Source organism: Zonotrichia leucophrys, chromosome 4, assembly GCF_028769735.1.
Source record: "Zonotrichia leucophrys gambelii isolate GWCS_2022_RI chromosome 4, RI_Zleu_2.0, whole genome shotgun sequence".
Lineage (NCBI taxonomy): Eukaryota > Metazoa > Chordata > Aves > Passeriformes > Passerellidae > Zonotrichia > Zonotrichia leucophrys.
The window spans coordinates 17,429,582-17,444,015 of record NC_088173.1 but is presented as its reverse complement, the minus strand read 5'-3'; the positions used below and the strand labels follow the sequence as shown (position 1 = coordinate 17,444,015).

The 14,434-nt window shown below is 35.0% G+C and overlaps 1 protein-coding gene across 2 annotated transcripts; it reads left to right on the top strand.

Moving 5' to 3' along the window:
• Positions 1-30: 30 nt before the first annotated feature.
• CEP44 (centrosomal protein 44) lies at positions 31-13,879 on the top strand. Of its 2 annotated transcripts, none has more exons than XM_064710642.1 (11): positions 31-215; positions 1,704-1,846; positions 2,431-2,578; positions 3,519-3,665; positions 4,551-4,658; positions 6,085-6,228; positions 6,592-6,801; positions 9,460-9,529; positions 11,410-11,537; positions 11,790-11,827; positions 12,619-13,879. In XM_064710642.1, the coding sequence occupies exons 2-11, from the start codon at positions 1,758-1,760 to the stop codon at positions 12,725-12,727; spliced, it is 1,191 nt and encodes a 396-aa protein (XP_064566712.1). In that variant the 5' UTR covers positions 31-215; positions 1,704-1,757; the 3' UTR covers positions 12,728-13,879. The 2 variants fall into 2 exon arrangements, with proteins under 2 accessions (XP_064566712.1, XP_064566714.1); XM_064710644.1 differs by lacking the exon at positions 31-215 and adding an exon at positions 1,513-1,613.
• Positions 13,880-14,434: the final 555 nt, after the last annotated feature.

Here is a 14,434-nt window from a genome sequence, read left to right as displayed (position 1 = left end):
CCCGGGCAGCTCTGACGTCCGCTGTTGTTGCTGGAAGTGACGTCCGCGGGGAGGGACGCGCGGCGAGCGGAAGTGCCCGTCGGCTTCGGCGGCGGCAGATTCGGTCTGCGCCCGCCGCACAGCCGGGGAACGGCGGAGCTCCGCCGCGCAGCCAGGGAGCGGCCGCGGGGCCTGGAGCGCTGCCAGAGAGCGGCCGCGGGGCTCCCGCCGCGCGGGTGAGCGTCAGCGGGGCTCTCCCTCTCCTTGGAGACGGCGAGTTCTGGGGAGGGCCCGGTCTCCGCTCTTGTAGGAGCGAGGAAAGGCGGGTGGAGAGCCGGTCCCAGTGTGGCGAGTTTGCCGCAGCGCGCTGGTTCCGGGACCGCGGCCCGCCTTGCCGTGTCCTGTCTGGGACACAGTGTTTTTTCCGCTGTTTTTCCGCTGGTGCCCAGGGCAACCAGCCGGGGACGCGCGGTGCCGTGTGCCGCTCGCTGGTGTGCGAGTGGCCTCTGCGCCGAGGGTGTCGCAGCTGGCACGGCGGCGAAGTCCCGTGTTTGTCGGTGATGTGTCTGCAGCTCTGCGTAACGGTGTGATTTACCCCAGCTCCCCCCCCTGTGCTACAGGAGAGTCTAGATTCAGTTGGAAGAAATCAACAGCCTAGTTGTCAGGCATTTCAGAGCGTTTACAGTGTTATCATACTTGGTAACTTGCATGGGGTAGTTTTTTTAGTTTTTGTTTGTTTTCGTCTTTTTGTTTAGTTTTTACATTGATCCTTTGAATATCTATCATACACATTTTTGACAGTTGTTCTTTGAGCCACTTCCTCAAAGCTTTATATTATGGTAACTTGAAACTTTGTTATACTCGATTTCATTCTTGATAGCCGGCGCTCTGTAAATTCTACAGATTTCCACAGACAAAAGCTATGTATCTCATTTTACAGGGTTTACCTTCCCAAGATTTGCTGCTGACTTGACTGTTACTTTTATGAGCTCTTAGGCTATTTTGTAGTGACAGTAGTTACCAGTTTTTACATCCAGAGATCTGGTGTAAAAAGAAAGGATTTTTGATGCTTTTGGGAAACAGCCTATATATGATTAGACAAAATCCTGTCAGAGTGTCTTCTGTGAGTATTTGCATTGCAGATTAGAGCTTCGGTTTTATGTCATATTCTTTGAGATTTGTCTTAATAGCTATTTAAATTTGCAAAACCATAGAATGGATCACGTTGTAACATAATGCAGGAAGAATAGCTGCCTCAATTTCCAAATAATTGGTTAAATTATTCCCATTTGACTTTGAAAAGTAAGTATTGTGTACTTCTGTTTAGTGCAACTAATAACCCAAAACCTAATGATTAAATTAAAGAAACCTGATGATTAAGTAGGAAGAAAGTCCTTTTAACAAGGGCAGAAGACATGGGAAGAGCTTACTCTTGAAGATTGCTGATCAAACACCACAGAAGCACAAGAAGAAAAACATCCACAACAAACCCAGCCCACAGTAAATGTAACTGTTTCTTGAGACCATTGCTTCATTTATAGGCTGTGTGACCGTGCCTCTTCACTGCTTGCATTGGTAGGCTTCAAAATACTTGTTTTGTAGCAAGACAAGAAATTTAGTGAAAACAGTGGCAGGTAATTATCTCCTAGGTTCTAGCAGAAAGTTGAATTTAGGTGATTATTTGCATTTTGTAATTTTTGTGTACATAATTTTTTTTTTAACAGATGCACTTTTTAATGTTTATTTAATAACCTGAAAGAAGAATAGCATTTGGAATAATGGCAACAGGAGACCTAAATGGAAGTTTAAGAAAAATAGAACAAGGACTTCGCTTGTTAAATTATCCAAGAGATGTGGATTATACAGTGTAAGTGGCAGTGTGAAAACTTATCATGTATTACATGATGGCAGCAAGATGTGTAAACAAGATATGCATAAGGATTAGCATTGCACCCAGTGATAAGCAGAACATAACTGGGAACTTGGGGTGTGGTCTGTGTGAACTGGGATATAAAAGTACACAGTTTTGCTCTTCTGAGCAATCCTTAGAACAATCCTGGGCTGTATTACTGTCGTGCTCCTCTTCTGCTGTTCTTGTCTTTGTTTTGGTTAATGTCGCCTTTCGGATTTCTTCAGAAGCGCTTCCAAAACTTCCTTCAGGAAATTTCATCCTGTAAAGATTAGAAACAAAAAAGTGGTCTGAATGTTGAGCTGGAAATGCTGGTGGGCTTTAGACTTGACAATGTTTAAATTATATGTAGATCACAAGAACATTTTTTTGAGCATTTTACATGGCCAAATGAGAGATGCCCAGGCAATGAAACCTTAGAATGAAAGATATTTAGATAGAACCTGCTATGTATTTATTGTTTTCAAGTTAAATGTTGGAATTCATGTAATGAAAAACTTTTTTTACCTTCTGCTGTGTAAAATACTTTTGTCTCTTTATAGGTTAGTAAAAGGGGATCCAGCTGCATTTTTACCTATCATCAGCTATTGTTTTACATCTTTTTCAACTTGCATAGCAGAGCTTTTGGTAAAGTGTGATGTGGAACTGACAGCCAAGAGCGACTTGCGTTTTATTGAAGCTGTTTATAAGGTATCCCTTCATGTTCTCTGCTAAATAAACTTCACAGAAATTAAACAGTTACTATGAGCTTTACTAGAAAGTGAAAGTTTTTGGAAATGAACAGGAATTTTAGTTCCTATTAGGATTTAAGATGGGTATTAAGTCACTGTGTGCAAGTTTTTAGATTTTAATGAAAATAAGAATGGGTGGTGGTAGCCAAATCTCAGTTTTGAGACATTTGCAGAAACAGTAATATTGTTAGTTGTTAGTTTTGAAGAACACAGAAATTTTTATTGGACAAAAAGATTTATAGAAGTGAGCTTGGCAAAAATCTTAACCGCCAAAAAAATCACAAGGAACTCAAAAAATTGTAAGCACAGTTTAGAAATACAGTTATTTTGAAACACTATGCCATTTTAATACATAAAGTTGAATATTAACCTTTTATAAACCAGAATAAAATTCTTAACTGATTGAAAGTAACTTTGAACTATCCTTAAAATGTATAAAAGCATGTTTTTATGAAAGGTGGATTGATGAATTAAGAAAAAGTGACTTATTCAGATGAGGTTTCCATCTGAGAGGAAAGGCTTCTTTAGGAGCCTTATGTAGCCTTCTGATGTATTTGCTGAGGTTAATGTAACATTTTATTGTGAATTCACTTTAAAAGCTCTTAGTTTTATTTTTTTTAGTATTAATTGTATAGTCGGTTATTTCTTGAATCTTAAGACTGTGAGTTGAAGTTTACAAGAGTGGTGTGAATGAAAGAGGAGATATGTTGAAGGCCTAGTTAAAAGGAACAGCTATGTATTTATTGATTTATATAAAAATAATCAAATGAGTAAAGGCTTAACTGCTGAAGTGCAGAATGAAAGACAAGATTGTAGTAAAATAAGAATATGGGCATACCATTTCTATGGTAAATTGTGAGGTGATTTTGAAAGTGAAGTAAACTCTTATTTTGTTGCAGTTTCTTCGGGATCAATTTCAGTATAAACCAATTTTAACAAAAGAGCAGTTTCTTCAAGTTGGCTTTGCAGAAAGAAAAATGCAAATTGTTTGTGACATTATCAACTGTGTGGTGAAGAAACATAAGGAGCTGAGTAACTCTAGTAAGGTACTGATCAAATGGTTGCCTTTTTTATAAGTTTCTTTTGATGTGTTTGATGCTGCAGATAAACTGGTCTTCAGCTTATCTTTGAAGATGCAGCATTGCTCATGGACCAAATAATGGAAAGTTAGTGTGAAGTTTCATTGTAAGATGCTTGAATGCTTTCATTCAAGACATGAAGCTGGCAATACTTTGTAGTATAAAAAAATTGGAATGAAGATAAATCTAATTGTTATTTTTACAGTAAGTGGTATATTTTCTTTTACACTTCTTGATACAGTGAACATGTGAATTAATAAACTTCTCAGATAAGTTTAAAGGCAAAACAAAATCTTTTCATGTTGAATTTCTGTAACAATTCAAAAATAATTCTTCTGTTTGTTTCTCAAATCTGATTATTTTCATCAACGATACTTGTAATGGCATTATTTTTTATCAGTGTGTGTGGTGTATCGGTCTCTGCTTTAATGAAAGGAATTTCCAATCTTTATATTTCACAGGATTTTGTTTCCTTTGAGTTTTTAACAAGTCTTTAGGACTTCTGCATGCTTAATTTCTCAGTTTTGAAGACATAACTACATTTTTTTTGTATTTGTTTTACTTTTAACTCAGGTGCAAGTTGTCTTTTCTATTTATAACCATCTATTGATGCAACCTAGCATAGGTATGAATGAATATAAAAGTATGGCATTTACTTCTGGATCTGTGTTCTCTATAACTTTGAGCCTTATTTAATTTTTTTTTTTTAGACATTATTGTACTACAGAGGTTTAAATGTGTTTGTGTGTGTGTGCAGCATGAAATACTCCTGTCAGTCAGAGATGGTGTTAGAAAGTGGGGTGTGGAATCCTGAAAATTTTCTCTTGTTATTTTCTTCTGTTCACTTTGGAGGTTAAATCCCAAACGAAAAAAAAAATCAGACCTCTTAAATCTGAAGTATGGTCAAATTGTGGTAAAGGTCTTGCTGATCCAAGTCGCAGTGCTCTGAATCCCAAACAGGTATGAAAATAATTTTTATGTTTTATCTCCTTTGTAGTAAGTTAGGCTCTTGCTGAAATTGTTTGCTTTTGTTTTGATTTTAATGCTTAATCAAACCAGTTTTGATGTGGGCTGGTGTTTGTTTGTTTGTTTTTCTCCAGAGTGTGGTTGGCTGAAATAATAGCTGAAATACAGAGGGTGTTGTCTCTCTTACCTAGTAGTTGATCTCAAAGTCTTGCTGGTAATGACCTAGTGCTGTTGTTTGTACTATATTTGAATTATATCAAGTGTAAGGGAGAGCAATGGGAAAAGATACAATGGCACAAAGAAGCTGTATGGTGTTCGAAGAATGAAGTGTGCTTGGCCTAGCATGTGTTTAAAACACAGCTTTCAAAACACTGTTTGGTGTTTTATCTGAATCTGTTCAGGAAGTTTTCATAATGTAGCATTCCTTTTGGCTTTGGTTTTACAAAGGTAAAATGATTATGCGTTAAGTAAAAATGTCTATACGTTATTCCACTCTTGACATGTGAAGGAGGCAGCTTTCCTGATATTATCTGCTAAAAGGGTACAAAATAAAATTTTAAAAAACTTCTAGGACTATGATTGCATGTTAATAGGTGGTTGTTTCTGCTTATAAGGAAAATACTGCTTTTATCAAGGAAAACTTTGTGAATAAAGTATTTGGAATGGCTTCTCTGTCTCTTCTAGTTGTTTAATAGTGGCACTGAATGGGATAGATAAGTGTGTTTTAAGAATTCCCTAGAAGAGAGTTTCAGCTTAACTAAAACATTGAGGAGTCTCTACATGTTAAGATGCTGCACAGAACTAGTAATTGTACATTCTTAATCATTAAGCGTTTCATTTTGTGATATCATAAGATTTAACCCACCTGAAGAAATTGCAAAATTTCTCTTTGTTTCCTCTAAGGGAAGCCTTCAAAGGAAATGAATGTATATCTCATAGGGCTATTTTGCTGACAGTTGTAAAAAAAAAAGAAGAATTCTGATCTTCCTAGTTAAACCTTTTTTGTTCTTAATGTTTTAGCCATGGTTTTGATGTTGAAACTGTCTATACATATGGATTTTGCTGTAGGTAATAACATATTTTCCAGTCCACACTTAGAAATCTAACCACCTTTAAATTAAAGGAGGACATTTATGTCTTCATTACTGTTTATGGAAAGGAAACAAGGTACACAGTATATATGGCAAAGTGCATGCATATTTGTTTTACAGTTCCTTCAAGTCTGTATGATTTTTTAAAAAGTAAACTGCCTGCTCTTGCTTTCTGTATTTTGTAACCAGTTGGGATAAGATAGTTAGATTTAAATAAGTATTGAAATAATAGGTCTTATGTGTCACTACTTGGCTAATGAATTGAAATATTATTGTTATGAATAACACCAGCAGTTAATTGTTTGTTTGTTTGTTTGTTTATTTTTTAGCATACTCAAAAGAAGCCTCTAGTTGAACGACACTCAGGAAATGAAGTTAGTGGTGATCTTTGTCCACTACCCCTTCCAGCACAGGGAGGGACTGAGGAAGAATTGTGCCCAGATTATGATATTGTGGAAGTTAACTGTGAACAAGTAAGGACTTCTCTTTTAAGATGTCTTTCTATTACAGGATTTGTCTAAAGGTATAATGGTTTTTACATTATAGCTATACTTCAGGAGCATGCAGCGGATACTTAATAAATGTATTGAAAAAGTTGGAAAAAGGAAAAATCAGTTAAATTGTACTGTCTCTTTCAAGACATAGTTCTGTCAACAGCTTCTTTTAGAAGCTGTGTTCCCTGAGTAGGCATATTGTGGTAATTCTGGAAGAAAAATAATTTTCTAATGTGGCAGGATGTGGTTACTGAACTTGAAGATTGCACTGAATTTGTTTCATCAAGTGATGAATTGTTTCTGTTTTGAAATTAGAGGATATGTTCTTATCGGTATTTTCAGGTCATAGAAGAAAATTCACAAATTGAGTTTTTAAAGAGTCAGCTTGCAGATTTCCAAGAAAAGCTTCGTAAGCTAGATTGGATGGAAGATAAGCTACAAGTTTTAGAAGAGAAACTGCAAGGAAAGGTGATCGTAGATGAGAAGGACTGGAATAACTTACTGAATCGAGTTTTGCTTCTTGAAACAGAACTGTTGTTACAATCCAGAAAGGTGTGTTAATTTCTCTCTTAATTCTATAACAAAAATCGCCCAAACATAATCTTGTTGGTCTGTTTCTGCCCTCCCTGCCTTCTGATGTGTTTTTGTCACTGGTTTTAAAAGTACAATCTGAATGCAAGTGCTCTTTACGAAGTTGATGGGGTTTTTTTTCTTAACTGTTAAATTCTATTCTCTGAGACTTTATGAAGCAAAGCTCACCATCTATTCTCATTAGTAATGATTCAGTGTCATTTTATTTACTACTAAAGTTATAGAAGAAAGTTTTTGAACATGGAGTCTTCATTCTCTACAACAGATAGTGACAAAAATGGATGGCATGCACAGTGGAAAACACAGGGTTAATCAAAAAGTTATTTCTTATTTTAGTCCTATGTGTAATTTATGGGTCCTTGAAATTTCTAGTCTAATCACTGGGATTTTTTCTCCTATTCTCACTCTCTTACCCCACTTCCTATTTTTTGTCCGTGATGTTCATTGCATTTTTGAATGTGTGAAAGCACTGCAGTTGTGATGTGGCTACATTTGGCATAGCAAATAAAGCCTCTTATTGCATTAAGACTGGGTTATTTTTCATGCTGTTGAAAGGTCCTTGTGTGCACAATATGTACTGTGATATATGTACACTGTACACATGTAAATATTTTGAGTTGCAGTGAACCATAGCATCACTTTGAAATTAATCATGTGATCCAAAAATTTTCCCTAATGTATCTCGTGTATCCTTCAGACACTGTCAGATGCTTTCCAGAAGTTGAAAATCCTTGTGGAAAATAGTTGATTGGTGTTGCATTTTTCTTTGCAGCTGTAAAACTGTTGAATTTATTCACATCCAAGAGCTCTGTGCATTTTGCTGACCCCACTAATTTGAAAATGTTGCTAGTACTTGTATACCAGACATGTTTTACTGTATGCCTTGCAAGTGTGGTGGTTATGCAAAGTCTTGAAATAGACAGGTGTTCAAACTGGTCATTAGGTTATTTCTAAAAGCTGTAGCTCAGTTAGTAAGGATAGATATTCTCAATCACTTTAAAAAAAAATTAGGTCCTTAGTAGTGATTTTACCATCTGAAATCAGAGTCTTATGGATCAGTAGACATGTGTCCAACTAATACCACCAATGATAATGGTTTTTTTTTTCTGGCAGCCACAGACAGTTTTTCTCCTGTTTCAAATGTATTCTTTTCAAGAAATTACTGTAGCACATGGGAAAGCTCATGTTTCAGACTGGACTTGTTGTTTTGTTTTTGGAAATTTGGTTTATTACTGCTTCACTAACATGTTTATTGCAGTTGTTCATATGATTGGAATAGTTCTTGGAAAATACTCTCAAAAATATCACTGAGAAGTTTCCAGTGATAATTATATTTAGGTACTGCATATTACTGAAAGAATTCACCTGCAGAAACAAGTTCAGTTATAGTTTCTGTATGGCATTCTATATACAAATATATAAGACTATATGTATGTATACATAGTCATCAAAGCAACTATTTTGCAATAAACATTTGAAAACTGCTAAGAAATAATCCTTTGGGCCACAGAATTACTGCTTTTTTGTTTAATAAAATTGCATCCATGTTGTGCTTCACACATACAGAAACAATTCAGAATTACTCCTCTCTTACTCTTACACTTTACAGGGAATTTTTGGCATCTAGCCAACATAGCAGGAACACTCTAAGGTCTGTCTTTCACTGTTGCCAAAGTAGCAGCAGCTGTGCATTTAAGTTCTGGGAAAGTCTGAAAGCTACCAAATCCATTTCAATGAAAGGAATTGAACAGATGTAGTGTCTGCAGATCTTATTTTTGTGTTTTTTAAGAGATGGACATTATTACAGTTTTTCCCAGCATTTTCCCATACAATACCTACTATTTCTCCTTCATTAATTTTTTTAGGTGTAGTATTCAACTGTTAGCTGATGCAATTACTCCAGTATATAAAGTGACATATTTTAAAGGCTGAGGTATCAAATCATAATGATTACTCATTGGTAAAAAAAAATCTAGATGTTGTTTGAATGTTTTATTTTCTTACTTTGAAATTAGAAAGTTGAACACAAAAATACTATTGTTTCCTTGCTTATGAACAGCCTTTTAAAGTTACATCAAGTTAAGCTGAGAATGTTTCTTGAAAGAGCCCTCTCTCATTTAGGAGCCTGAGAAACCAGCTAAAAATAGCCTTCTGGGTTCTAAGCATTTAGGTGCAATTAATTTCAGTTAGTCTATAGGCTATTTTTTTAGGACTGAGGACTCTCTATTTGAGTATCAACAGGCAGTAGAAGAAGGCACACTTACTTTAAGCTAATGGCAACCAATGTTGAGATGAAATTATTAGTACAGGCCAGGACCATTCTGATTGTTCATTCTACTCATAAGTAAGTTTTATGCACTATATTTTGACCTGGTTTTGACCTCATCATGAACAGCAATATTGATGTTTTAAAAAATACCTGTTAAATAGACTATAATTTTTTAATGAAGTGCATTTATGGACATGTTGAATTTTTTTAGTCCTGTGAAGATATTTGTGCAGTGCCAACATGGTGTAGCAAGCAAATACACACATACCTGATACTTAAATATGGTTTGTTCAGTCAGAAGATGATTTAAACAGGGTGTATGGCTAAAATACAGTAAACTTGTATTTCAGAGAGACTTTCTTAAAGACTTCAGCAATATAAATCAAAAAAGAACTTCTAGTAGCATTCCAGTTTCCCTTGGTGAGTATTAATGACTTTCCTTTTAATTAATGTAAATATGCTAAACCTTTCTTGCTGACCTTGACTAAAATAGTTAAGTAGGTAACTGCAATTTAGTGACCTCTGAATTTAAACCCATCCTGCAAATAAGAAGTTAACCTCCTCGTCATTTCATGTTTCTAACTTATTCTTAATATGATTTAGTTGCTATAGCATGGTAAGTAATAGTTTAAAATAGCTACTAAAAATATCAAAGATGAAAATTAAGGTTCTGTTACTAAAGCTGTGAATAGCAATACTGTCATTTGGACTTTAAAGCAGTTATCATCCTGTTCCAAAAATGCGCTGTTCTCAAGCACAAATGGAGTTATTTTTGCTGCCACCAATATCTTTTAGGTTGCTGTTTTCTTCTTTAATGGGGCTTAGACAAATAATGATTCATAATCTTTGTTGGTTTTCAACTCACTACTAAATGTTTTCTATATTTCTATGCTCTGAAGCAGTTAGCAGCTGTCCAACTGGCGTTTTTGATAAACTTCCTTTTTTTGAAGAGAAAGTCAAAATCTTTTTCTTCCGTTTCCAACTTTCCGTTTAATTTTGATAACCTACAAGAAGTAAACAAAGCAGATTTGAGTGGGAAAGAAGTTAAAAGCACTGCTCAGGCCATGAGTAATTCATCTGTCTTCCTCAATGGTAGCTCTTTGGCCTTTAGCTCTATTAGCTCCCTCTGTTCTCTTCCTTGATTTGGCCTGTTTCCCTTGTGGCAGCTGTTATTCCTGCCACCAGTGGTAAGGAGGATATTCTATTTTCCATTCTCAGATATTAGGCTTTTTTGTCCAGTGTTGGGCTTTCGAATTGTAATTAAAAAGGAGTCTCAGTAATCCAGTTTCCATGGAAATTAGGAAGGCAGTTCTTGGTTATGTCAAGGCTTGTTTTTATCATGGAGTCTCAGAAACGGGACCTTCATTTTACAGGACTCAGAAAGCTTGCAACATATTTACTTCCTGTGATAAGTTTAGTGGTGTGTTACTGACACTTGAGGACTTTGTAGTAAGTAAACAGGCAGATGGTTTTTTGAAAGAGAATTTTCAGACTCCCCAAATTCTGAATTTGTTGTTTCTGCTTTTCTAAAATTCAGGAAATTTTAGGCATGAAAGTTATTAGGACAGTCTTAACTGTTTTATCTGAGAGTATAGTACTTGGGATCCTTTCCAGCTCTTTTTGCTTGTAGTACTCTTCAGAAATCACAGCTGTACCAAGTAAAAAATTTTTAATTTTAGGTATTTAAAAACAGTTTATTATGAATTTTAGATACAAAATAGTGTAGCTATGTTTGTTCCAAAGGTATGATGTGTAGATGGTGACTTTACTAAAAATGGATATGGGAACATGTGTTTTTTCAAGATACTAAATTCTCTTCCCTGACAATAGTAATCTAAAATTACAAAGACTATCACAACTTCCAAATGAAAAAAAAAAAAAGAAAAAAGAGACAAAAATTCTGCTACTTATAAGTCAGGTTACTTTGCACAAATTAAGGACATGTTTGAGCAGGTAGTTTACAATAAAAATAAACTATATGAAATTACTGTTAAAGTTTTGGCAATGTAATCAGATGTTCATAAGCTTTGATTTTATTCTAATTAGGAGAAAATAATCTTCTTAATAATCTTTAGAATTTTCTTTTTGTATATTATATATATTACACATAGTGTCATATTGCACTTGTTTAAAAAAATGGGAAACCCATTTTGGACTCCCATAGTAGCTTTTTCCTTCCACTCTTTATACAATGCATTCTCTTCTGTTATTGCCTACTGTAAATCACATTATTTGATAGCTGACCTTGCAAAAGAGAGCAAGAAGGCAAAGGTGACATAAAACTGAGTATTTCTCTGTAGATACAGAGAGGAATGAGGAGATGCCAGGGAGTCATCTTCAGTCGTCTGGATGCGGTTCACTGTTATCCACAGACCAGTCTCCCAAAGACGTGACCATTAATTCTCATGATCTGACAGACATTTCAAAGGTAAGTAAAGCTGGTGAATGCTCAGTTGATTTCCTTTGAGGTCAAGAGAACAAGTAAGCATTGGTTTTAGTTGTATATACTGATAGAAAAACAAGGAAACTGTGCAAAACTACCACTAGTTCTGTCTCATAAAAATACTTTTCATATGTAAGCACTGCTTAAAGTCACATTTTCTCTGAATTTAAATTGAAAGTCCATCTGAAGAATGTAAGCTTTGAAGAGTTCACTAACTATGTTGCTTTTAAATTGTAGGAGACAATAAGACAAAGAATGGAAAAGATAAGTAAAATGTAAGTAATAGGAAAGGGCAGCAGGAATTTATTTCCCGGGAGGGAGTTGTACTGGACTAAGGCGCACAGAGAATGTACATATGTGTTCCAAACCTCAAAGGTCTGTACATCAGGTGTGGCATTTCCTTATGGCTCTACTGGATAATAAATCCACTTACAGTTTTGTATTTGTGGGATGAGTAACTGTTTTGCTTTCTAAAAAGCAAGAGAATGCACTCTTAATAGTATTAACTAGGGAATAAAGAGTGTTTAGAATTTGGTTAATAAGAAATAGGAATATTATTTATTTCCTGATTTAAATTCCCTGGTACTTGCAATTTTTCTTCCTGAAAAGTACCTATTATCTTAACTGGTTTTTATTATTTAGGGAAATGTAAAACTAATTTCAGCTTAAGCATTATAATAACTGTTTTAAGATGTATTTGATAATTATTCTGAGATCTAGAATAAAATTTTTTGGTATGTTTTTATTATACTTGAAGAGAAATGTGTTGCTTTTCATGTTTCTCTAGCAAGAGATTTCTATAAGTGTGTGGCCTATAAAAAACTCTAGCCTTTTCTGTAATTTTAATTTTATTGTGTGGGTTACTTCTGTTTTGTGTACTTGAGGTTTATTGATAAATGGTTGGCGTTTAAGACAGAAATGAATTGTTGGGGAAAAGGACGCGATGAGAGAAAATGTATGGGGTCATGCTGCTTATTAGTACTTTGGATAATTGGGAAGTTAAAAGCAAGTCAGTTATTTTTGTACCCTATTTTATTAAGTGTATGTAAACAAAATTTATTTTCAGAATGGAAGAAACCTTCAAATTGTTCAAAACACCAAGCCCACCTCTGGGAATACCTGCAAGCACAAGTCTTCAGACCTTGTCTCTGCAGCCTTGTGGATACCAGAAATAATCTGTATGTTTGTACAGCGTTAAAGTTTTAATATATCAAATTTGTAATGATCACTAGTGCTTTTATTGCTTTGAATAAATATTTTACTCATGCATCTGTGTATTGATTTCCCTCCCCACGACCACAATTTTTGATTTTAAAGACTATTCAAATAGCTTCTTCCCCCCTCCTTGCACTTTTGTAAATTGAAGTCATTACAGCAGTGTATTCTTGTGTTGACATTTGTTAGCAGTGTGCTAAGTAATATGTTTTTTAAAGTGTGTGGGCTTGAGGACTGTGGTTTACATCCTGTTGGAAATATTCCAGCTGGAACTTGCATATTACACCCAAGAGGCATTCTTACATACCATCCTACCATCTGTACTCTTGAATAAGTCTTAATAAAAAACTTACATACACAGTTTCAAATATGTACCTTTTTTGCTGTTTTTTTTTAAATTTTATTTTTAAATGTAAGTTTTCATGCTAAGCTGGAGAGCACCAACACTTAATGGCTTCCATTAACACTGACAAAGTGGGGGTCAGTTTGATCCTAAACACAAAAATGTGCAAGTAAGTCCACAGACTTTGACTGCAAGAGATGTGTTGAGTGTTTTAGTGCTCTTACCCAACACATTTTAAGACCAGCAGCACAGATGGAGACCAGTCTGTATACAAAGAAACACATTTTCATTATTTGAAGCCATATTAAGATTTCTGTTTAGAGACATAAGTAGATGTAAGACTTGCATAAACATATGATCAAACCAAAGATGTGTGAGGCTTGATTAGATTTATTTAATTGTTTATTGCTTTTTGTAAACTGGTAGCCTATCATATCGAGGCTCCTTTGTGTTTTAATACTTCAGTTTAAAAGATTTTTGGAGTTTAATATTACAGACCAGTCGTAATATTTGGGGGGCAGAGTTTGCAGATGAAGGCAAAAGCAGCTATTTAACATGCTGTAAAAAGTGATATCTATGGTTTAAAAATAATTACGATTTTTTTCTATAACCATATGGAATATAAATGGACTTTATTTTACACAGAAACACAAGAGTTTATGGCAATCTGTGATGTTATATTAACTAATTCTGGATTTTTTAGACTTTTGTGACTTCTGTGATTTTTCAGTTGTTTAAAAATAAAAGAACCTATAAAGATTGGATCGTAGGAATGTGTTTTGCTCCTTAATTGAAAATAGGCCTTGCAAATCACTGTTCATTATTCTAACAATGAAATGAAATGTTTCCTTCTAAATGTTAGAACCATTTATGTCTTAAAATAGGACTACAGCACCATCTTGTGGAAATCTTTATTCAGTCATCAAAGAAGTAAAAATTAGTATTTCTGTCTTCTTTAAGCTGCTATGATCAAATATTTTGAATTATGTCTCTCTAATTTTTCCTCTTTGCCTTGAAGTCAGAGATGCTTTTATGTTAAGTAGGATATTTATTCTCTGTGATATTTGTTAAAGCATGTGGCAGGACAGAGAGGAATGACAGCTGTTTACTGATGCCATGGCAAAAATGAGAAGTCAGTATACTTGATTCAAGTTACAGAGACTTATCATTGAATGCATCTGGGGAATGCAGCATTAGGAAAAGTTCTTTCTCTCTGTGTGCAATTCAATGTAATTTCTATGTAGTACTATAAAATTGAAAACCCCAAGTTGTTAAATTATTTACTTCTTCCAGCAACATATACAGTACTGAAAAACTAAAACCA